The following is a 25,200-nucleotide window of genomic DNA, read 5'->3' as shown; positions in this document are numbered from 1 at the left end:
CCAGAGCGCTGCCAGGATTCCGCCCTCTGCCCCCAGGCAGCGGCTGAGAGAGCAGGACGGTCTGCTGGAAGAGCGCGGGGCCGGCAGCCTGGATTCAGGGGCCGCGGCACACACAGGCCTGGGAGGGGCGGGGGTGCCCAGCCCCATGGATGCTGGAAGAACTGAATCCACTGGAGAAGAGGAGCTCAGAGGGCGTCGTGGGTCCTCAGCCTAGAAACCAGGAGCAAAGGTACAGACGCGTCCAGGACTGGCCCCAGGACTGACCTTGTCTTCTACATTTACTGAGGTATGTGACGGTCAAGACCATACACATCCAGGTGGCACAACACCGTGTTTTCTAAGGATGATTCAGTAGATGTGCGAGTCCCGAACCAACTCCAGCAATCAAGTTAGTGAACCCGTCCCTCACCTCGCACCGTCGCCTCGTTCTGGGGGGCGGAGAACACTTGAGATCTATTGTCTCAGCGAATTCCAAGTGGACAGCACGGTGTGTTAACTGCAGTCACCACGCGGTGCAGAAGACCCCCAAGCGTGCGCCTCCCGTAACTCGCTGGTCTTTCACGGGCTGTTTCTCTAGACCAGACTGGACCCATTTAATCTCCTCTTCAGGTCCCTAAATGTGATTTCTAAAATTGGCAAGGATTCAACAGAAGTGCTTCAGTGGAGCCCACCGGATGAAAAGATAAGATTGGTTCGTCCATGTCTGCTCTATTATAAAACATCAGCTCAACACCTCCCGCTTTATTAATGAAGAGCATTACGCAGAATACGTATCCGCAGTTAACGCTAAAGCAGCTCTTCTAGTCTAAAGCGAACATCCCCCTTTTTGCTTGAATCCAAATGAATCTCCTACGTGCAGAGGAATCCGAGCTTTGTTTTTCTAAAGCAGCGTAATTCTCTAAAAAATTTGTTTCTTAATATTTAATTCACCAAATCCTACTCAGCAGTACTGATGACCTCCACTTAGCTTTTGAGACTCCAGTGTTGATCAATAGTAACCTTGTCTCTTAGGGAAGCAATAAAATACTAGCTGCAGTGACAGAGTAGCATTAAGATAATAAAACAAAAAAAACAGTCAAGACACTGGGCAGGCAATGAATTCCAAAAATCAATGAAAGAATCAATGCCCTTTTCATTTTGTCACAAAAATCCTGAGTCAGAGACACTGCTGGATCAAAACCCCCCTGGCTTCGCTGGCATTTCTGGTAATGCTAATTAAATGAACCCCTCTGGAGCAGGCAACCAGAGTAAATCACTGTTACGGATCTGCGAGCACGCTTGATTTCGGCAAGATGCTTAAGTGGTGTTTTCGTCAGCAGCTGCAGGCGATGGAAAATGCCTTGTGTTCTGAGCCCGGCATTTGTCAAGGGTGTTAAACCACTTACATATGATTTATGTCAATTGATATAAACCATTACTTTGATTATTTTTTAAAAAAACGTTTCCCTGCGTTATCATTCATTTTACAGCTGGAACCACAGCAACGCGTCACTTACGTGACCTTGAGTGAGGTGCGCCGCCCCCCAGCCTCGGCCGCCCTCTGGAAGCAGGGCTCCGACAACGACCAGCCCGGGTCTCCCTAAACTCCCCGTCCGATGAGGTTTTGGGCCACAGCGTGATTTGGGGTGGAGTCATAATGACCGAAAAAACCACAAAACAGAACGTGAGTCTTTTTTTAAGAAAACAAGCACAGAACACCGATCGGGGCCGGGCCCCTGCTCCCACCTGTCCTGCCGGAAATACCCACAGGGTTCTATTCTGTCTCCCAAGTGTCTTGCTTTGCTGACTCCGCCCAAAAATCGTATTGTGTTTTGAAATTGCCAGTCTTTCAGCACATGAAACGCTGAAGACTAACGGCTGTGAGAGGCCAGTCTCTCCCTTACGCCCAGCTCCAGCCCTAGAAGGCCCAGGCTTGTTCGGTTAAGAATTCTGTCAAGTCAGCGCTCCTCGAGCAGAAGACTGGGCCCTCACGCCGGGAGCTGCCACCCAGCAGGAAAAACAAACAGCAGGCATGTGAGAGGTTTGCTGAAAAACGTGAGAACACACACAAAGTAACTCGGGGGGATGAGGGGGAAAGGCACGAGTGAAATAGCACAATTGCCAAAGAAAGAGAGCATGAAGAAATGACCAGGAAGGGCAATTTAAGAGGCTCTTGGAAGGGGGGGACTCGTGAACCAGTTAGAGGCAGGGCATTAGGACAGAGTGGAAGACGAGGCGCCAGAAGTGCAGCTGAGAAGCTGCATTTCTTCCGGAGAGGGAGGGGGGCGGCCCTCCAGTCCGAACAGGGTGTGGGGTCGGGGAGGAACGGGACCACCGGCACCCCACGTGAGGCTGCATGCTCATGCACGGCGAGGCCAGCCATCATCTGAGGGCGCACCTGCCCCCTATCTCACCCGGGCACTGCTCCTTCTGGTCCAACGGCCCAGCACTATTAGCAGCATTCCTGGACCGGAAGATTGAACTACGAGTCCACCTCAGACCGAAAACGCATGCTGCGCCACACAAAGGGTGCCTGACACTAATTCTAGCCTCGGGCGGTCACCTGCAGACAAAACTGACCCCCAGTGGTCCACTGTCACATCAGACGCTAGACAGCAGGTTCTCAATTTATACTTATGTTCTAAATGTTCCCATTTATAAACATCAAGATTTTAACAGAACAAGCGACACTCGAGTATACATTTTCTTTTAAGTTTACATTTGTCCCAAGGAATAAATTTAAACAGACATGAGCTCTCGTCCTGTGTTGCTGGGTAATTCTTCTCTCTGGCTTTTCCAGTGGGCTAAATTGTAGATGCTCCAAAGGCAGACAAAACCTGCTATTCTTCCATCACAGGGACAGGACTGACACATGATGCCCAACAGGCTTTGAGGTTTGGTCCAGTGCCGCCTTCAACATGCGTCTGAAGGGACTTCAACTGGATCTAATCACACAAAACACTGTCATAAAACAAATGTTCCTCTACAAGGTGATGGAGTATTTCATACGTCAATGAATATATATGCTAAAAATCTTATCTAAGAAATGTTTTACTGATAGCACACTTACTAGTCAAATTATACTTAATTTTTGGAGCATTTGGAAAAAGCATGCACAATTATCATTTCATCTTTGTGCCCAGAACCTGTCACTATGGCAACCTGCCCAGGTGCCTGTCAATCAGGAGTGGTACGTGTGTTCTGATTACATCCTGTGATGCAGAAACAAAGCAAAGCCACCAACCTGCACACCAGGGGGTCCGAGTGCCCTTTGTGGATGTCAGACTGCAGGTATTATCAGCCGACACGGAAGGAAGCAGAGTAATTCCACATCTGGTTTCATGGTCTAAACTTCACATTTTTAAATGCATTACTGGGTAAATCAATCCACTGTTTACAGTCGACCCTTGGACAACACAGGGGTCGGGGAGCCCATCCTCCACGAAGTCAAAAATCCGAGTACGACTATAGTTGTCCATGCAGGTGCCTCCCGAGCCGAGGTCCCACACCCACGGATTCAGCCGGCCGTGGGCTGCACCGCAGGACAACAAATCGAAAAGACCTGCGCGTAAGTGCACCCTGCAGGCCAACCTAACCCTAACCCTAACCCTAACCCTAACCTTTCTTGAGACTCTCAACTTTTCGTTATAATCACAAACAGATACCCAATGAGAAATCAGACTGAATACTTACTCCAGTAAAAGAAGGATGAAACCATCTTTTCAAATCCTGGCATGAGATCAATGGTCAAAGCAGACGACACCCAAGAAGCAGAGAGACTCGCGCTGCTCCGGGCAGGCCCCACATAAGCACGTGATTCATGTGTCGTTTCGTGGGTGGTTTGGGGAGTTTTCTTTAAATATAAATGGAAGCTCTTCTCAAAATGCTTATATTTCAAATAAATAAAATCAGCATTCTGAAGTATATTGAAAAAAAAACTTAAATGCCAAAAATATCCTCAATATTGATTCATAGTGCTTGTCAACATAAATTTTTCTATTAGCAGCCAAGTCATGATCCCTTTAATATGCTGTATTTAAAAATTAATGGAACGGAGGCTTGAGAAATACACACAGACACAAAAATAGATTCTAAATAAGAATTCAATGTTTTGACGTTTTCTTATTTGTATTTGCTAACAATCCACTATAAATATGAATTGCTTATCATTTGATAAAGTATTCTGAATTTTAAAACATGAGATACAATAGGGCAAAACTCAGTTTAAAAATACAGCTGTTGCCAGCTATGAGTAAGGCATTGTGTGTGCCTGACGCTAAGAAAAATGCGGATGTAAAGGCGAACTCCTGCCGTCAAGGACTTGAAACCTCGGCTAGTCTGGAGAACAGCAACAAAGACGGAGCTGCCGTTAGTTCTCAGCCCACCGGACAGGGCACGTGGTGAACATTCCTAACGCCCACACTGACTTCACAAGGGAGAAATTAGCCTGGTTTTACAAGTAAAGAGACTGAGGCTCAGGGAAGTGAAACCTGTGCCCACGACACAGTGCACTTGTGCCCAGAGTCTGCACTCTCCGTCCACTGTGTCTGGCAAAAACGTTCTGATAAAAACAGCAAGTAGTGCATATGCAAACAAACGATGCATCGTCCAAAGAACTACTGGACACCAGAAGCCAAGCGGACGTCACTTCAACTTACAGGGACAGAAGGCGAACACCCGCTACGGTCTCCGCAGCACAGGCTGGCGGCTGAGAGGCCCTTCCACAGGGCAGAACGCCCGACAACACGGTTACGCTGATTTTAACAGGAGTTAAGAGTGGGAAGAATCCAGTGTCTGCGGCTGGAAAACATGTACTTCCATTGTTTAGCTTAAGTATACATAACACAAACGTCATTTTAAACATAAACACGTTCTGCTTTTCAAGAACTTTCAAATCCATTGTCTCAACTGATTCTTCAGAGGTAAGTGAGCCTACAAATGTGTAAAATAATGGGCGATTGAATTAATGAGGCGCAGAGAAGTAGGTCACTTAACAAAGGACACGTGCACATTAGTAGAAGTGCTAAAACTGGGATTCAGGCAGGTTTCACAGGGCCGCGTGCGCACCCGCGGGTCAGATACGCTCACCCCGGAAGTGCAGCTCAGGGGCGCCCTCCCCCCCGGCTGCTGTCAGGACGCCCCAGCAAGTCCGCACTCCGACTCACATAAGGCACAGCTTCGAGCACAGTCCAGACGTGTTACCTCGAATCCTGGAGGTTCATTTTGTTATAAATAAATGGTCAAACAGCAAACTTGGAGCAGAGGGAACTGGGGCTCTGAAGTTTGTGGGTTTTCCCAAGGTCACGCAGGGACGAGGGATGGAGGGGCCGACACTCCAGGCCGAGCTGACGTCACACCCACGTGGCTTCCGTGTGCTGGTTTTGATTTGGGAACATTCCCGACGATCAGTATTTATGGCCCAAAGGATCAGTATTTATGGCCCAAGTTTTTTAAGGGGGTGACGGGGAGTCAAAGTGAGCTTAGAAGTGGACAAATAAAGCCTCAGGCACTCAGACGAAAGTCACTATGGCCGCTTAGTCGTTTCCCAAATAACAGAGAGGCCTATGACTCTATTCAGGGCAGAGCCACTGCTGAGCGGGTGGGAGGGCAGCACCGCGGAGCCGGACGCACCCTCGCCGGCCACATGGGGCCAGACGCCCAGCCGGAGCCATGGCCTTCCCGGGTGTGAGCCTCGCCGTGCCGGGGGCCCGTCCGCCTCCGGCGCCCTCGCCATGTGGACAAGTTCCTCCCAAGCAGCAGGAGTCGGGGGTGTGGGTCATCTGCCTGGACGTCTCAGTGAGTGTCCCCAGGTGCCCGCTTGCAGACAACTTACGGGGGAGTCACCCAGTACACGACCCTGAAGGAGGCTCCCCGCCCCTGCTGTTTATCCGCCTTTACCGTGGACCCACCCACCCACGTGCAATGCTGTAACATCTGCTCTGAGTCTGCTTCCCACCTCCGGGGAACAGAGCGATAGTACATGGCGAGCGGAGACTAACACCCCTCAGAAGCACCTGACGAGCTTCTGGAAGCCTTTGACAATCCTGTTAGGTCTGTCTTCAGAATAGGAGACACAAAGCTAAAGAATCTCTTGATACAAACCTTTCTTTCATTTTCTTCATAAAGCCTTTCATCTTCTTTTTCCTATTATTAAAAAAATAAACACAGCGGTCACTGCCTGCAGGAAGGAGATTGTCTAATAAATCCTTGCTGCTCCCGACCTCCTCTCACCTTCCTGGTCAGTCAAATGCTTTCTTGTCCTGAGGTCACTCAGAAGTTCAGGCCCCAGCCTTGACCCCACCTCTGGAGTCCTGGCCTCCTCTGTCCATTTTGTGAAGCACTCCCCCTTTCCCAGCCTAAACTCTTTGTTTTTGTGTATGTTTTATTACATATTTTTTTACAAAACACAGCATATCATATTCTCTGTTACATCTTGATTTTTTTCACTTCATGTAGTATTTTGGAGCCCCCCCCATACACATGGGCCCACTACCACCCCCTCAGTACACATGGGCCCCCCCCAAGTACACATGGGCCCCCCCCCCCCGTACACATGGGCCCACCACATTGTTTTTACAGCTGCCGTGTTTCCATCGTCTGGGTGAAGCATAAATTAATCAGCCAGCCCCTAAGGAATGAATATCTCACTTGTTCCTATTTTTTGTTACGAGTGAGTAGATTTGTGGGCTAGCCCTACCTACAGAAATGATGGCTAAAATGTGCGGATTTAATTTTAACAGAAACAGAGACTCTTCCTTCCCGAGAGGCTGCGCCGGCTCACGCTCCACCCCTGCCAAGCGCTGCTGCCTTCCTGCGTCTTCCCAGCACTGGACATTCTCAGTCTCACTTTTTTAAAAAACTCACTTATTATTTGCATTTCTTTAATTAGAAGTAACACGGATATATTTCATTGCATCTTCTGGAGACCTGCATTCTTCCCGGTGGGTTTCCTATTGGTCTCATTCGCCTTTCTTTTATTGGCTGGAATGAATCACTAACGAGCTCTTTATAAATTAAGAAAACTTATTTGTGTTGCAAACAGCTTCTTCCACACATCGGTTGACTTTTGACTTCATGGTATCTTCCAAAGAGAAGATTTCCTAATTTTCACACAGAGAAGTGTCAGAGCTTTGGGAATGGTTCCCTCTTAAGACGTAGTCTTTTGAGGCTCACGGAATTTTCGGCTTCATCTTTCAGTCCCCTCTCCTGGGAACGGCTCCTCGGCCCAGCTTCGCCCCACCCTGCCCTCTGGCCAGAGCGCCTCCCCCTGCCCCGAAGCTGCAGCCACAGCCGCACAGCAGCTCACTGCCCTCGCAGCTCCTGAGCGGCTCCTGTGCGCCCGGTGACGTGCAGGGTGCCAAGAATGACAGTAAACTGAACTCTTCTTTCACAAAACTCAGTCTATCAGAGGAGACAGTGGAAGCACACAAGTAACTCTAAGAGCCCAAGTGTAATTCAGACGGTGCAAGAGATACAAACACGGGGCACAGGCGGGAGGGGTGAGGTGGGCGTCTGGGGTCTGCAGGCACAAACTGCTCCATGTGAAATGCGCAGCAAGGTCCTGCTGTGCAGCACGGGAGCCACATTCGAGGTCGCGCAGTGACCGACAGCGGAAAGGAATATATATAAAATGGCTAACGGCATCAGCCCTTCAGTGCCTGGTTTGCCATTATTCCACTGGGACGGCGTGCATCAAGAAAGACACTTTGATTCACGCTAAGAAATTAAGCCTACTGACTGACGTTGAGCCACAGACACCCAAGAGGCTCCCAGAGGCCCGAGTAGACGCATTTATCCACCAAGTCAGGAAGGCGCAGGTGCCGAAGTTCAACAGCCGCTGTGCAGACATTCAAGCGAGAGCACAGACTCGGGGCAGGCAAACACCGGCGTCACACTTCCGTCCAAACACGGCATCGGTCACTCCGAAACTGAGTCACACAGCACCCTCTCCTCTACGGTCCCCAGCGCGAGTGACCTTCCAGCCCCCGGTCACCCGGTGCTCTGGGATCAACGTCTTCTCACCGCCAGACACAGTCCGTCACCAGCAGTGAGCGTCCTCCCCTCCGCATCAGGAGCCCTCCCTCACCATCCAGATGCAGACAGAACACTTTTCACTGAACCCGCCTCCAACCAGAAACATCGAAGACTGTAAGGACGGAAAAAAGGGGTTGAAAGATCATCCCCTCTAACTGTCTGTGTTAGATCATAAACTCCTTTGAGGCTGAAAACCCGAACAGACTCCCAGAGGACCAGCGTCCTTCCCGCAGGGCCCCTCTGCAAGGTGGGCAAGAACCAGGAGCTGCCGCCGGCTCCTGTACACCTACACCCACCGCCTCTGCAGTCGTTTCTCCCTCTTCTTAAAAAGAGGCTGCGGGCAAGTTTAAGCGCAGGAAAGGGTCACCTGCAAGGCTGCTGTGTTCGCAGATTTACTGGCAGCCCTGGAGGGCTCAGCCTCAGGACAGACTGGACTGGATGTCCCAGATTTGCTCCACAGCCTCCTGCCTGGAGCCAAACGTTTAGAAATAGGAAACCACCTTAAAAAAAAAAAAATCTAAAGATAGAATTCTAAAAACAAACTCCTAAAAAATCTGCTTCTTAGTGGCATGAATTGTACATTTAAAGTAAATCTTGTCTTGAATGTTCTCATCACACAGACACACACACACACACACACAACGGTGACCGCTGTAACTCCTGGGGTGGTGGCTATGTTACTTAGCCTGGTGGTGGCGGTTATCTCACCTTGTATGCACGCATCAAAGGGTACACCTGAAAAATACGTGACTTTGAGTTGAAAAATACCCCTGGATTAAAGAAATAAAAATCAAAGTAAATTTCATTTTTCCAACACACGTTTTTACGGATTAGCCACAGAAACTCGCAGCGCAACACGGGAAGAAGCCTGCGTCCTGCGTGGACGGCGCACCTAAAGCATCTGGACGAGGAGAGAAAACGCAAACCACACGGCGCGTCCCCGCTGTCGTCTGCAGAGCGCGTGCTGCCCACGGGCACGGCCTGGACGTGCCACTTACACAACACGGACAACCCCCGGAAGGATGCCCAAGGTATCCGTGACAACGCAGCCTCCCACACACCTGCTGTCACGGTTCCCCTCTCCTCCCTCCCCTGCCCCTAAAAATATATCTTGAAAGTTGTCAGAAAACAAGTGTTTCAGCCTGCGACTGGAAGTACAGCGACAGGTAATAGGTAATTAGGCCTCGTGCAGAAGCCACGGAAATGACTCCTGCACTTTCCGGCACACGAGAGGCACGCGCTGCAGCCCAGCTGCTGCTGATCCGTAGCCTGGACCACTCGCCCGTCTGGGCATTCTCCATCACACACGAGCTCCACCCAGAACGTCCAAACCGAGACCCAAGCCGTCAAGCACGAGGCAGGCGTGGGAACAACTCACCCCGTTGCCTTCAAGACCAAGGAGGTCGCTCTCAGCTCTTTCGCCGTCTCAGCTGGTTTCTGGGGAGAAAACACACACGTCTCAGATTTAGCCGCAGTCACCCCGTGTGGCCGTCCTTGAGAGGAGCCAGGAGCACGAGAACCGGGTGACGCTCCGGGCCGCTTCCGTGGGCGGAGCTGAGAAGTCACCACGGCTTCCCACAGGGGTCACTTCAAATCCAGGATGCGTCTGCTCTGTGTTTTCACCTCTGGCTCCTGCAATGCGGTGCCAGCCTGTTACTAAAACTGCTGGAGAAATCTCTAGAAGATACTATAAGTCCCTTCTGTGTAAAAAGGGACTCTCTGGTCGCGGCAGATGCCCCTGGCCCGCAGGTGACTCTAAGTGCCTTGGCAGTCCTCCTCGCGCCCTTGTGGACCCCAGCCTGCATCCTCTTTCTCCGCATCCAAGAGACGCCGCCACGGCAGGGCTGGGCTCACTCCCTGCGCGGCCGCGGGTGCTGCTCTCCCTGGGGATTACTCCTCAGTTGTCACGATTCGTCAGCAAAAGGCAATAAGCCACCATTGCTGGTGCCCTGGGACGTCTCCATGCCTGGGGAAACTCGTGTTTCCGTGCCCATGAAAAGGCCCCCACGGGGGCTCCTCCAGCTACGTTCCTGCGTAAAGGGGAACGGGGGGCTGGTGAGGACTTCCACCCGCATCACCCAGGACCCCAGACCCGCGGAGACTCCGACTCCAAGCTTCCACACCCTCGGAGGCAGACAAGGCACGGTGGCCAATGCCACGCTGGCTCTTAAGGCCTCTGCCTGGACGTGTCACTTACCTCCACTGACCCGTCGTCGGCAACAGCAGGTCACCGAGCCACACCTGAGCTAGTGGGTGGGGCGCACGCCCTCACCGAGTGAGCAGAACACACGTCAGTGACCCCCGAGAGTGCGGCACCTGAATTCCGGGACTGTGTAGGCAAGCAGGTGAGCGTTCAGTACGGTCAACCCCATGCGCCTAGACCTCAGGTGTCACCTGGGTCCTGTGGCTGTGTAGACACCTGTGGAGTCAGTCCCATGAGCCCAGACCCGAACACTCAGACCGTGACTGTGAGCCTTCTCTCCCTGTGGTTTACGCTGAGAAGCAATCACGGAGAATTCAACCCCGTGGGGGCTGCCCAAAGCACACTCAGAGAAGCGTTGAAAGTATGTTCTTCTGTGTGACTGAGACACGATGCTGTGCTCCAGAAACCGACACAACTTTGTGAACTGACTCTACTTCAACTGAAAACAATGCAAAAAAAAAAACCCCCAAAAAAAAACCAAAAAAAAAATCACCTTCTTTCACCGAAATATCGATGCGAGGCGACACTGACTCGCTCACCCAGCAGGAGCCACAGAGCACCGGCAGTGCGTGCATGCAGCCTTGGCCCTCGAGAAGCTGCCTGTCTCATGGGGAAGACAGGCATTCATCAAATAATCACACGAGTAAGTCTAAAAGCACAACTGTGGCAGGTGCCGCAGGAGAGACACACGGGCCTAAAAGAGAACAGGACAGGACTGCACGTACCCGGGGGAGCAGTCAGCGTTTCCTCCAATGCGGCCATTAATCTCAAACACGAGGGATGAAAAGCCATCACTGTGTTAAGAGGGAAAGAAAGAATTTCCAGGTGAAGGGAGCAGCACGAGGCAGCTCTGCTGCGGGAGGAAGCCCTGCACTTTTAGGGACACGAGCGGCGATCGGAGAACAGAGCGACCGCGGCCATCCTGCCTGGAGACAGCAGGACTTAGGACTCTGGTGACGGTGAGACAGGCAGAGATTCCAGGCACGTTTGGGAGGTAAAACCAACAGAACATGGGACGACCTGGATGTGAAACAGCTGAAAAAGGTGAGTCTCAAGAACCTCCCGCAGGTGTCGTCTGTGATTTCCCGGGTGGATGGGGTGTCACCCGTGCACTGAGACGGGACGCGGACCAGGCTCAGGGATGGTGTGGGAGGAGACAGGGCTTGTCCTTGCCTGGCTGAGCTGGTATCTCACACCATCCAGCGGGCAGCGCAGACCCGCAGACGTGCGTACGCGTCTAGAGCTCGGGAGAGAGAGCTCATGCAGACTGAACCAAGGTGACAAAGGACCTTCACGGGGGAAAGGCTGGGAGCGAGAAGGAGCCCCAGCCACCACCGTCAGAGGATCAAGGCCCATAAAGCAGACAGTGCGCACGGTCACCCTCGCAGGTCTCCACGCGAGCCGCGCTCACAGGAACGGCGGAGGGCGAGCAGGTGGCTGTCCAGGGGATACATTATCTGCTCCAACACCAAAGAGAAACAGAACATTGGAAACAAATTGTAACTTCTTAGACATGAAAACGCAGAAGGAGGCAGTGCAGCGCAGGCAGAGGAGAGGTGACTACAGAGGGACCACACCCCATGTCGTGTAGGGACCAGCAGTAACGCCGCTCCCAGCACCAGCCCCCCCCCACCCCGAGTCCTGTCCCTGGTGTCCTCTCCCTTTCCCCTCCATCGTACTTCCCACAGCTTCGCCTTCTGTCCCGTTCAGGGACCACTCGGTTCAGGACAGACAGGGTTCAGGACTCAGGCGACCAAGAGCACGCGGTTCACCGACAGCGCGGCTTCTCTAACCCGGCACCCGATCTGGATGCTCTCATGAGCCAAAGGTGGGCATCAGCGGAGTTCTACAAGGGTTCCCAATAATGAGCTTTTCTGGCCAGGAGCCCTGGAATGCAAGAAGGCAACTTCCAATCTACGCAAAAAAATGAGAGACTGCGGACATCACCCGCTAAGGCATCAGGTGGTAGAAAACCCAGTGACCCAAGTTGGAGGAGAGAAAGGGGGACACGCGTGAAGGGAGTACACATCACTCTGGGGGTAAATTAAAGAGAAAAGAGTCAGGAGACAGAGCTGCTGAAACGGGAGCATGTTAGGAGTCAGAGCACAGGTCAAGATGCCCCGTCACCAGCCGTCCTGGACCGTCAGGGAGACTAACGCCCAGAGCAGCCGGTGACCCCTCTTAGCCGCTAAGCGCTGGACCCTCCCTGCCCCATTTCCTCACTGTCCTCCCCTCTCCGCACAGCCCCAGGGAGCTCTTGAACTGGCCTGGACGTCCTGGGGGGAAGTTCTAGGCACCAGAATAAAGGAAAAGTTAAGGAGGCCAGAGTGTCAGCCTCGCTCATCGTCACAAAAAAGATCGGATGTTACTCGATGTCACCCGGCAGGAGCAAAGGACAGCCCGCCTTCCTCACTGATGAAAACCTCGACTTCAGCCTCCACTCAGCAGTGGGAGGGGAGTGGCGCAGGCGACGCTGCGTGGGAAGATCTGAGCATCGCCATTCTGTCATTCAAGCCATTATTAAGGGCCTCCTGCCTGCCAGGAACTCTGTTAGCAACAAGGGCCACCCAAGCGAGCAAAGCAGACCACCTGCTCCTCACGGAGCCTCAGCCTAGTGGGACAAAGGGACAGTAATCACGTAACGACAAGGCTAAATGCACAGTAGCAAACTGTGACGAGTGTTAAGAAGGGCCTGGCAGCAGAAGCGCCTCGGGGGAGAGGTGGGCGAGCAAGAAAAATCAGGGTCTGGGATCTGGAGGATGAGGAGCAGCTAGCTGGAGGGGGCACAGAACACTCTAGAAGCCAGGGAGAGCCTGGGGGAGGCGTCGCGGGTGAGACGCAGGCAGGCAGGGCTGATGGGGTGGGAGTCAGGAGGAGGCGGGCATGGTCATGCACTGCCCGCTACCCACCTGGTCCTCAGGCACCTCCACGGTCATGTCCAGGTCCTCCTTAACTTCCGGTGCCCCTTGGGTTTCCCCGCTGGGAGTCTGGGCTTTATACACATCACCGTCTGCGGAAAAATAACACCGACAGGGTTTTCAGACTGATGTCCACTGCACCTTTCCTCACCCAAACCAAAGCTGCAGCTCGACACCCTGAGAGCTTCTGGTGTCACATTAAGCATCCTGGCCCCGGGACCGTGGACCCCACAGCCCCCTCACCTCCGTTTCCCCATCACCCTTGATTCTGCTCCAGCCGAGGTGCTGGGCTCAGTGGCCCTCGACGTCTGCACTGTCTGCTTACATTCCTGTCTCCACAAAGGTCCCAGACCCCAGAGTCACGGTCACCCTTGTGTCTCCCCCACCATGGGACTCAGGCCAGTGACAAAATGCAGTGAATGTTCGACAAGTGTGCATGCAGTTCATTCAGTCAGAAATAAGCACAAAGCAGCTCACGAGACATCAACATCACGTTTTAAGGACACACAGATCTATTATCTCAAGACACATTCAAGCCCTGGGCTTCAACAAAACAGGGGCTGACGGCGTCCACCGAGGCACTCGGCCTGGCTGGCAGGTAAAATCACCGATCAGCATCACCACTGGAGGTGCTCAACGCTGTAAAATCCCAGGGTTCTTGAAAAGTGCATCCTCACCCTGAGCAGAAGCAACAAGTGACAGCAGAAGAAAAAGCAGCAGGCTGGGCCGGTCCTTCAGCGACCAAACGGGGGTCGACACGGCCACTGATGAGCTCAGTGACCCCAACGGGAAACTGTGACCACGGACCCACCCATTTCTCAGTCAGGTGTCCTGGGCCTCCCCATCCCTCACAGGCCCATTCTCGCCCTTCCTGGCTCCCAGCCTCAGAAGAACCACCCCCCAAGTCTTGGGCTGGAGAACAGGGAATGGAAGAGGTGGGGGGCAGGAAGGCGGCATCAAGAACCCACGCGTCCCAGGTGCCCCTCTGTGCCTTCGATGTTAACAATCACGGCAGCCCTCCCACAAGCCTGCAATGACCTGTCTGCAGGTAAGGAAGGTGCCCGGGTCACAGGCTCACGAGGGCCATGGCTGGAATTTGAGTCCCACTATGCTGTGCTTTTCCCAGAGAGGGGGGCCCACTGTGCCTTCCCAAAATTTCCCAAGAAATTTTACTAGTGATTAAATGCTCTATCACTGTAACAATCTTACAGAACTTCAGGCGGTGTTGGTCCAGCGGGCTCAGTGATGACCGCTGCAAGGCTGCATTAGAACAGCATGACCCCTGTGCTCACACGCCTGCCTCTCCCACCAGGCCACACGCTCTGGGTTGGGGGGCGGACCACATCTAAATACCCCAGGCCTGGCCTCAGGCCGGGTGCACAGCAGGACAATGCCAGTGTCACAGGACGGGGAGCACCGGAGGGGAGAGGTGCGGGAAAAGCTTTAGGGGAACGTCCAGCTCTGAACCTGGAGCAAATAGAAGAGCAGAGGAAGCCAAGAGACGGGGCAAAGGGGCGAGGAACGGAGTCGTATGCACGGTAAGGGGAGGTGGGAGGGGATGACGGTAGAGAAATGACTTCCCAAACCGTCGCAGCTGCAGAGACGTCAGGGGAGCCCTCCTCCCCGCCACCTTCCCCTCCTCCCCACGGCCAGCTGTGGGGCTTCACTCTCTTGAGTATCTGTCACACCTCCAGGCGAGACGGGTCACAGAGAGCACCTCCTGCAGAGCCTGGCACCCAGGCAGAGCTGCACCGCAGGCGGCGGTGGCGGCGGTGGTGGTGGCAGCGGCGGTGGCCAAGGAGTGTTAACAGCAGCACCAGGAGTAGTGGTGACAGCAGTAATGATGGCAGTGACAGCACCAGCAGTGACAGCAGTAAGAATAGGAGTGGGAGGAGGGGGAGGAGCAGTGTATCTTAAATCGTTTCGTTTTAAAATCACCTCTGAAGTTCACCCTTTCAAATGCCTCTCATGCTCAGGGAGCAAACCCAGACAATGCAGGTGCTTTTACGTCATCACCTCAAAGGGGGCCGTGTTTGCTGGTTGGTTCCTGTGTCACTGGTCCTTAAAGAAAAGCAAGCCCGCCCTGGGGTCCGCAGAGTGGACAGGATTCCCTTTACCTCCTGCCTTTCCCTGGGGGGCTTCCTGGCAGGAGAACCTCTCGCCCTCAGCCCCGGAATGTCGCTTTTCCACACCCTCCCCAGACCTGCGCACCGAACAACTTATGAGTAAATCAAACAGTCACGAGCCGGTTTTCAAGTCAGAGAGCTGCACGCCCTCCCTGCGCGGCGTCAGGAATCCCGCATTACCTGCCCCGCTCCGCATTAAAGGTTCTGCCTTCGGTTTCTTCCTCTCCTCTTTGGCATAAAACACAGAATCCTGAGCTTTGGGTGGACTGCTGTCGTGTTTCTGAGGGTCTTTCGCTTTGGGATCCTCCTGCAGTGCAAACGAAGAAGAACAGGCACTTCACTATGCCCTGTACACAGGCACAGAGCATCGTTAACGGACAGAGGCGCGCGGCGGGTCTTATGGGCTATTTTGAGAAGGACCAGGGATGGCACACGCTCCCCGGGCGGAACAGGGGGTGGGACTCAGGGGCCTCCCAGGCCTCCCCGTCCTTGCACCATCTGGACCACGCTGTCACCTACATTCCTCTCTCTAAAGTGGCAGACACCTCTCCTTCCTCCCAGGGACACCGCAGGCAGCGCCTCCCCCAGAGGGAAGCCAATTCTCGTCCTAACTGCAGGCGGCACGTAGGGCCTGGCACACGGGGGGGCCACGTTAGAAGAGGGGCAGGCAGGTCTACAGAGGTCCCTGGGGCTTTAGACACCCTCCTTAGAGCTACAAAAATCGCTCCACAGGGACTACCCAGCTGTCACCGCGAGAATGTCGGGGTAAGAAGGAGCATCTCTAATAAAAAATTAAATGTGTGGCAGGTGTGCCCAGGGTCACACTAGAGGGGAACTCAGATTTCTAAAACAAAAATCTGTAAACAATAATAGCAAAGCAGAACCAGATCGCAGGGTGCGGTGCGCTAACTCTTAGCGCCACCCCGACACCACCCCACAGAACGGGCTTCTGTCCAACTCTACTCCGTCTTTGCATACAAACCAGCTGTTTCTAGTTTTCCTTTTTTCTGTCTTTACTAAAGTATTTGGAAATGGATACAGGCAAAAAAAAATGATATAAATAGGTATTTCTCGTGAGCTATGTCACCTACCAAAATGTCAAACTAAAAACACCTACCTTGTGCCATTTTTATACGGCGCTATGTGTGCATTATGCAAACTGCCAGGACTTTTTTCCTTATGGAAATTAAAGTGTGAAAAAAGTCCTTCAACCGCAAATAGGAAGCAAGCAAAATCCTTCCACCTATTTTGGGAGGCTTTCCTGCAAGTTGAAATTGTGTCCGTAAGTAGAGGAAGCAAGGCCTTTGCAGAACTGGAGTCAAACAGAAAATGGCATACGGTGCTTGTGTCTCGGAGGCAGCGAGGGGTTGGGGTTTGGAAACCCTATTCTATTCTTTTTTTTCCCTATTTTTATTTAATTTTTTTATCGAAGTGCACTCGATCCTTTTTAGTGTTACTCACGTCACCTTGTGTAAGAAGTTTGCCCATCTTTGGCCTCTGAGACAAAGATGCTGTACGTTTATTATCCCTGAAATAGTCCTCAAAGGACAGTGACAAGGAAACACTGCCCACCCTCCTTACGAGGGCACGAAAGCAGCCAGGGGGCTGAGCAAGGAGTCTGAGCAAACCATGCCCATCGTGGTCTGACCACCAGCTCCCCGTCACCCCAGGAGCTGCGACAGGTGAAAACGCACCCGGAAAATCACCCAGAGCAGAAAGGACTTCCTTCCAGGATGGCAGGAGGCAGGTGAGGGCAGGCATCGTGTCATTAAACCCATTTTATCATTCAGTTTCACACTTCACCCCATAGGCACCTGATGGGAATGCAAGATTCCGGAACCCCGCATTCCTCTGAAGTCCAGTGACACCAGAACCACGTGGGCTTGGCCTCTCGTCAAGCATTGACTCGAGCACCCCCTTCTCGGGGAGCACACCCTGGCTCGCCCCCCAACTCTCCAGCGCCCTTCCTCAGCCTTCCCCGCTCTTCCCGAGGGCGCTAAGTGCAGCCCACAGGCCATGTATGACGGTCACGGCCCACCTCTCACCACGAGATGACGTGGGCCTGACGCCACTGTCTCCCAGGGCTGTGGGGAGGTCTGCCAGGCCTCCTACCAGGAAGGATGTCAGAGCTTTGCCTGGCAGACAGAACTGCTCCAGGAAGCATTCGCGGGAAACGTCTGTGATTCAACAGGTGGGTGGGTGTGAATCCTGAGCTAAGGAAGAAGAGCAGCGGGGAAGCGGTGGTGGCCCGGAGAAGGGGGGGAGGGGGCGGCAGGTGACCACGCGCCGTGTCTCCTCGGGGTCACTCCAGGTCCGCGTCCATCAGGATGAGGCCAAACTCCCGGCAGCACCTCCGCCCAGCACACCCGGCTCCACGCGCACGCGCCTGGCTGCGCCCCGACAGGCCAGCGCTTCCAAACTCCTGTGTGTCTCCGGAACAGCCCCTCCTCAGGCGTCGGCAAGCTCGCCCGCGGCCCTAACTGCACGTCGTCTTGCCCGCCCCCCCCAGAGACATCCCGCCCACTCCCAGACCGCCTCCACACAGCCCCACAGCCACAGGCTGCCGCTGGCTGCCCGCACAACTCTCCCCCTCGGGCCTGAAAGCCCCCCGGGGACGGAGGTGGGCCGCCTGCACCCTTACGTGCCCGGCGCCTGGCGTCCCTGGACACCACGGTGTCTTTTCTTAATTTACATATTTGCTTTTTTTTTTAATTGAAGCATTGTCAGTTTACAATTGTGTTAGTTTCTGGTGTACAGCATAGTGATTCAGTGATACACACATGTATGCATTCCTTCTCATGCTCTTTTTCATTATAGGTTATTACAAGGTATTGAGTATAGTTCCCTGTGCTCTAAGTAGGACCTTGCTGTTTATCTATTTCATATACAGTAGTTAGCATCTGAAAATCCCAAACTCCTAATTTATATCTCTACCCACCTCTTACCCACCTCCGGTAACCGTAAGTTTGTTTTCTGTGTCTGTGAGTCTGTTTCTGTTTTGTAAATACGTTCTTTTGTATCATTTTTTTTCTTTTAGATTCCACCTACGAGCGATCTCATATGGTATTTGTCTTTCTCTGTCTGACTTACTTCACTTAGTATGACGATCTCCAGGTCCATCTATGTTCCTCCAAATGGCATTATTTCATTCTTTTTTGTGGCTGAGTAGTATTCCATTGTATAAATATACCACAGCTCCTTTATCCAGTCTTCTGTCGATGGACATTTAGGCTGTCTCCATGTCTTGGCTATTGTAAATAGTGCTGCTGTGAACACTGGGGTGCAGGTGTCTTTTCAAATTACAGTTTCCTCTGGATAAATGCCCGGGAGTGGGATTGCTGGACCATATAGATGTCTTTTCACTGTCGGAGCAACACGGATTTACAGCAGTTCTCAGCAGACAATGCATTAAGCAGGGTACAGACACCCCACTTTCCCACAGGAGGGGGCAAGCACCACATCCCCAATCCCCCCGCCCCCATCCCTGCGTCTCCAGCCCCTCTGAGATCAACACGAGCGCTACTTCCAAAGGCCACAGTACTTCTCTCAATTTCCTTCATCTTTCTTCCTATTAAAATTATTTTCAGAGAACATCCCTGAGGCACGTTGGGTTTATGTCTCTGTGTGCTTTGACAACTGTCACCGTTCTCCAGAGCCCAAGTCAGTCGACCTGGCTGTTTTAATGCCACTGCACAGGTTGTCTCGCTCCAGCACAGGGAAGGCTGGCCACCTCCCGAGGTAACCTGGGATGAGTCCGACGGTGCATCTAGCTGATGAGCAAACAACCCAACTCAGAGTCAGTCTATTGTCAGGGAGGAAGCGACAGGTGCGCAGGCAGGAGGCACTTCCTGGCTCCCCGAGTGAACGTCCTGGTTCCACAGCGGGCCAAGGTCTCCGGTCAGCGAGCCAGCCCCCACTTCGTGCATGATCCACGCAGAGGACTTGCCGGCACCTGAACCTGACTGCTGCATCTCCAGGCTGCTGGAAGGCGACCACAAGCACTGCCTGAGCGTCGTGTGATGTTGTGTGAACTTGGCACCATCAGCCCGCAAACGTCAGCTCCAAGACACTCACTTCATACTGGACTTCACAGTTTAGGGCCGGTTATTAAAGCCTGGGTGGCAGCCCCCCACACACAGTCACACCTGGTGCACCCAAGCTTCATCTCAGTTCGTTCGTGCTTCACGGCCAAAAGAGAAGCAGGCAACGCTAACATTCTGATTGTGGATATGGTACAGACACGAGGCTCACTCACTACTCACTGAGACTTTACAGAGGCTTGCACCCCAGAATACTCATGTTAGTATGCAGATTCAATCTACAGCATTTATTAAATTAAACACACTTCTTTGGAAGGTAATAGATGCCTTCCTTGGAAAGCAGCTACACATAAGTGTGTTTGCCATAAACTGAATCTGATGTAACAAAGTAAGAGTCGCTTCACTCGATGACTTCCACTTGGACTAAAAGTCACGGCTCCAGCTAAGTGGACCATTTAAGGCCCCGACAGGCTCTTAACAGTGTATTTTCCAATGTTCAAATATTTGAATCCAGCGGTAAGTGAACTGAGCCAATCAAATAAGGCGAACTGTGTCCCAGGCATAGCTGAAGCGCGCTAATCAGTTAAAACGCTCCCATGCGGTTTCTTTGCCATTTTCTTGCAAACGGGCATTTTTAACAGTACAATTTAAAGTTCTGCTAAATTAAACTCTCATTCCGTTCAAAATGGAAATCTAGATGTAAGATGCAAACAGCTTTGCTCTTCAATTTTTTTAAACCCTCTGCTAGGGTATCTGTGTTAGATTAAATTAGAACTTCATCCCCTTGGCAGTAAGTCTGATGACAGAAATCCTGGGGGAAAAAATGGGAAGTCAAAGAGGGGAACCGTCTTTCATTAACGAAGACCCTGAGCAGTCGGCGGCATCGAGCCACACGGCTGTTAGCAGAGCCAGGATTCCGACCGAGGAAATCGGAGTCCAGGGTGCTGGCTCTCCAAGCCCTGGGCTCTCCCTGGGCGGGCGGCGTGGGTTTACTAAGAAAGAAACCTGTCATCTAGCATGCAGACAAGATTTCACCCGCCTCCTAGGGGTCCGCTTAGGTCCAGAGACGGTTCATCCCTCACTCCTCAGAGAGCCCATGACGACAGCCGCGGACGACGTGGGAGCAGACCTGCCCTCTGCTGCATGCTCCATGGAGTCCTCCTGGCCACCACAATGCGCTTCTGCATGAATACCGCCTCCCACGTGTCCTCTTCCCTCTCGTCTGACGGCTGGGCTCGCCTAGAGCACAGCAGCTCCTCAAACCAACACCACCGCCGACACCGAAGTCCTCCTGCTCCTCCCTCCCCCGCCGGGGCCTCCGCTCCTGCGCCCCGGCCGGCAGCTGCCACCCCTAACCCGCCCCCAGGGAAACCCGCAGTCTCCCAGCTTCTCCCGCCTCCTCGCGCTCCACAGCCATCGAGATCTGCCCTGGCTCCTTCCCGTTACTTTCCTTCCCATTTCCTTGAATCAAGATGCCAGAAACCCTAAGACGCGTGGTTACTTCACCTGCCGCTAAGAAGGAAGTCAGGCCGCCACTTGAACCACGTCCTGATGCTGCTTCTTACCTAGAGGTGCTTTTTCCTCCTTCCTGAAAAAGCCCTCCGGGGGCTATTTAGACACAGACATTATCAATATCACACCAGAACATAAGGAAGAGGATAGCTAACAGAAATAAATTACTTGAATGCTCCCAAAACTTGACATCCTGAGCCTGGCTCCCCTGACCCACTTCCAACTCAAAGACACACGGGCTTGTCCATGCCACGAGGAAAGCCGGAGAAAGCGACCGCGCTCGGCCAGCAGCCCCGGGGTTCTCTCCCAGGCTGCTCCGCACGTCCCCAGGCGGGCGCTTTCCTGCCTGGAGCCCGGAAGGGAATCCTTGCGCACCTGTCCTGGTAATGAAATGCAAATGAGTGTGGCCACAAAGCCCCTCCCGGGGGGCATGGAAAGTGAATATAAGCTTGCTGCGCTCCTCCGCCAGGCAGAGTCTCCTCCTCCACCTCCAGGGACCCTGAGACCACATGGAGGGAGACAGTGACCACCAGCCCCAGCTTCCCATTTGGAGTCCGTACATTTCACTCCATCACCCGCAGTGATTCTGGGGTGCACGTCTGTTCATGTCACTCCCTTGCTGAAGGCAGATCCCCATGAATAGTGTTTCCCTGCCCCACCAGCCATGACCATCCCCACCTGCCTCCCAGCCCACCACCTGCAACCCACGTTCCCACCACGGGCACCAGGGTCTCCCCGACTCCGGGCACTGTGGAGGGGGAGACTGGGGTGCGTCTGAAAGCCTAACGGCAGAGGGACTGCAGAACTGGACGGGCGGGGAGCGGTGATGCTGGTGGAATCAGGGGTGACAGTCCAGGCATGGGCTCAGTTGGAGAGTGTATTTCGCTGACCGCTGACCAGGTGAGACGTGTCTGCCTTCTCCACCAGCAGAGACGCACACGCAGCTCATCTCTGTCTCACACACGAAGTGGCCGGGGCCACTGGATAATCAGCAGATGTGCTCAGTCAACTCTGAGAGTCTGTGGGTCAAAAGCTCTGTGTGTGCTTGGGACGTGCTCACTGAAGGGTCCAGAAAAGAGTCTCTGCTTTGTACTGTAGGTACATTTAAAAAAATATGGAGGGGTGAGGGTATAGCTCAGTGTTAGAGGGTGTGCTTGGCATGCACAAGGTCCTGGGTTCAATCCCCAGGGCCTCTCTGAAGGGGGATACAAGTAAAATATAATTTCTTTTTTAAAAAGACAAAAAATATGGCACAGGGAACCATATTCAACACCTTGTAATAGCCTATAATGAAAAAGCATGAAAAGGAATATAAACATAACTGAACCAATGTATGTACACCAGAAATTCACAAACACTGTGAATCAACTATACTCCAATTAAAAACAAAAAACCACGTGCAGATTAAAACAGGACTCGGCACTGGGTCTCACAGAGACCTGCCCCTCTCCCCACCCGACACCCTCGAGCACGAGGGTCACCGAGGGTGCACACAGCCCCCCACGTGCTGCGGGTGACGTCCCCGGGTAGGGGCCACCTGGGTTTCCAGCCCTGATTTTTAAATTTCCTCCCCACTTTGCAAAAGGATGTTGAGGTGGTTCACACAGAAGACAGATGAGAGAAGTTAACCGGTTAGAAGGGGAAAATCGGGAACAAGTAAAGAAAGAAACAAACATACTGACTGCAACGCAGTTGCCGTGAACAATCCCGAGGTCCAGCCTCCCGCCGCCCAAGGACGCCAGCGAGGGGAGCACTTCCCGCGCTCAGCCCCACGCGCATTGGCAGCTGGGGTGACGGCTTTCTCAGCACTCGGTTCTTTTTTTTTTTAATGGTGGCACTGGGGGTTGAACGCAGGGCCTCGTGCGTGCCAAGCACGCGCTCTGCCCGAGCCACTCCGCCCTCAGCACTTGGCTCTGAGACAAACGCGTCAGGCTGACCTTCACCCGAGGGACAGCAAGCGCCGTAAAACCCTCAGCAGGCTTCGTTGAGCCAACGCCTTCATCATCTTCCAGGACTTTGTTTTCTGGAGCACCTGCTCCCGTGTGCTCTGGTCACACTTACTTCATATGAGAATGTCAATGATAGGCTTAATTTTTCTAAAATAGCACATTTTTTGCATTGTGGTTTATGCCGTTTGTGATCATTCTGTCTAAAGATTTCAAAGTATTCAGTGTCCTCATCAAAGCTGGTTAACTTCCCAGTGACTGAGCTCCCAGAAAACAGAAGGAAATGCAGACAGTATCAGAACAGACGTGCTCCGATTTTAGACCCAAGAGAATGAACATAAAGGAAAAGAAAATTCCATCCCTACCGATAGAGCCAAAGGCACAGGACGACATGGTGAAGGAGGAGCAGCAGAAGCACGCGGCGGTGTTCGGCAGACGGGGGCCGTCACCTGTGTGCGCGGAAGCTTCCAGAACCACTAACGCACGGGGTTTCAAGGCTGCACCATTCACGCCGAAGAACCTCCCAGCCCCGGACTCTGAGCAAAGTCGTCCCTTGCTCCCTCGCCCACAGTAGGAAGCCTGGCGCCCCACGCGGGGCTGAGAAGCCCCTTCTACGACGAGGAGCCGTCCCATGACGGGTCCCTGTCGGTGCCAAAGGACACCAGGGGCCACCACGCTCCTCACCGTCCCCTTGGCAGATGTACTTACTTTTTTCTTTCTTCGTGAATATTTCTCAATGTCTGTGTACTTTCTGAAAAACAAAAGACAGTCCAGCTTGAGATGTTTAGAACTAGGCCAAAATCTCTGCAAGAAAAATGCAGGCTGTTGCGGTGACCTCAGGAGGCACCGGTCAAGAGCAGGGCGCTCAGGGTCTCCAAAGGACACAAGCCCACACCGGGGTGGCCCCCAGGCTCCCGAGAGAAGGGGCCCCAAGGCAGTCTGCTCACGTTCCTTCCCTGAGAGCCTCTCACTTGGGGGGGGGGGAGTCTGCCCCCGAGGCTGCGTGTCTGCAGGCACCTTCTGCCCTAAAGCTTTTATATGATCCTGGGGGCAGTGGGGTGGGGGGTTCCGACATTTAAAGTTTCTGACAGCTGGTCAGCCACGCTCACAGACAACGGCTTCTGCACACAGCCCTTGCCATGATGTGTGGAGCCCTCACGTCGCTGCTCTCGGAGAACCCAGAACCCACGGGTTCACTCAGGCCCCACAGCTCATCAGCAGAAGAACTGAGACTAAAATCCAATCCAAACCCGGTCCGTCCTCGTCCTGGCCCGTCAGAGCTCTGGGCCGCCTACCCTGCCCTCTTCTCCTTCTCTGCTGACAACCGCGGGCCTGCAGGCCTGCTTCCAACTCTTCGTCCAGCTTTACTCCAGCTGTTCCTCTGCCTGTGTGGAAGGGCCCCCCACCACGCGGTTCTCCAGCAGAAAAGCACCCCTGGGTCTACTTCCCCAAGGGTGAGTGGACTTCAGTCTCTCAGCAACTCTGCGGAAACTCCTCATCCACACCCAACCTCCTGGGCAAGGGAGAAAGATATTTAAGCAACCAACAGACCCCGGCCAGGGTGCAACATGTGAACGATGACAGGAGAAAACAAAACACGTTAAAAGACAAAGGAACTCGTGCAGGGCGCAGGGGACACAGCAGAGAGAGCTATTCAGCGCAGTTCAACAGCTCCCCCCATCTTGCCACCCCCAGGCTGCCAGGACCAGCTGTGATGGATTAAGGAATCAACAAAATCAGGAAATACCCAGGCTTGGCAGGCGCGCAAGCAGGACCCTAACCTAACCACCTGCCTGGAGGGTCACGATCCGAAAGGGACAAAGGAAGCCGTTCTCTGCCTGGAAGCAGAAACCCTAACAGTAAACGAGCCGGGAGAGGCATGAGGTCCGCCAGACACTGCTCCCGCGAGGGCACCTCAAGTTTCCCAAAAGGGGCTCCGTGCAGGGGACCTCGGGGGTGGGGTGGAGGCCCCTCACCTGCAAGGCTGAAGCCACCTGCTTGCCCCACAGTGAGATGAAAACGGGCACCTCTGTTCTTTGCTCAACACAGAGACCGTTAAAATGTGACGGAGAAGCAGCTATGGGGAGGTTCCTGGCGAGCAGCCCCCGAAAAGCTCCCGACACCGAGCATGGTTCAAACCCAGCCAGGGGCTAAGCAACCAAGGGTGGCCACGAGACCTCCCAGGTCAGCTCCAGAAACCGCTCATCTCAGCAACCCTGGAAACCGGAACCTTAAAACCGCACCCGACGGTCTCATGAAGGAGGGCCGGGCTACGTGCGTCCGGCGTCCACGCTCCCGACACCCCAGCGTCTGAGGGCCTGCCGTCCTCCCAGGCCCCACGCCGGCCTTCTTAGCTGACCCCAGGGCAGCAAACCCAGCCTCAGCCCTGATCCCGGGGCCCTTGTTTGGGACCAAAACTGAGCACGTGGATCAGGACGTGCC

The 25,200-nt window shown here is 53.4% G+C and overlaps 1 protein-coding gene across 1 annotated transcript in view; it reads right to left on the bottom strand.

Annotated features, from left to right (window-relative positions):
- The window catches only part of DCDC2C (doublecortin domain containing 2C), an 80,323-nt gene that overhangs the window by 24,284 nt on the left and 30,839 nt on the right, over positions 1 to 25,200 (bottom strand). Inside the window, 4 exon segments of the mRNA XM_032496962.1 lie at positions 9,392 to 9,450; positions 13,126 to 13,226; positions 15,441 to 15,567; positions 23,467 to 23,509. Of these exon segments, the coding sequence (XP_032352853.1) occupies positions 9,392 to 9,450; positions 13,126 to 13,226; positions 15,441 to 15,567; positions 23,467 to 23,509 (330 nt within the window).

Source organism: Camelus ferus, chromosome 15 (genome assembly GCF_009834535.1).
Source record: "Camelus ferus isolate YT-003-E chromosome 15, BCGSAC_Cfer_1.0, whole genome shotgun sequence".
NCBI lineage: Eukaryota > Metazoa > Chordata > Mammalia > Artiodactyla > Camelidae > Camelus > Camelus ferus.
The sequence above is the reverse complement of the archived record's forward strand: the minus strand, read 5'-3'. Positions and strand labels throughout refer to the sequence as shown.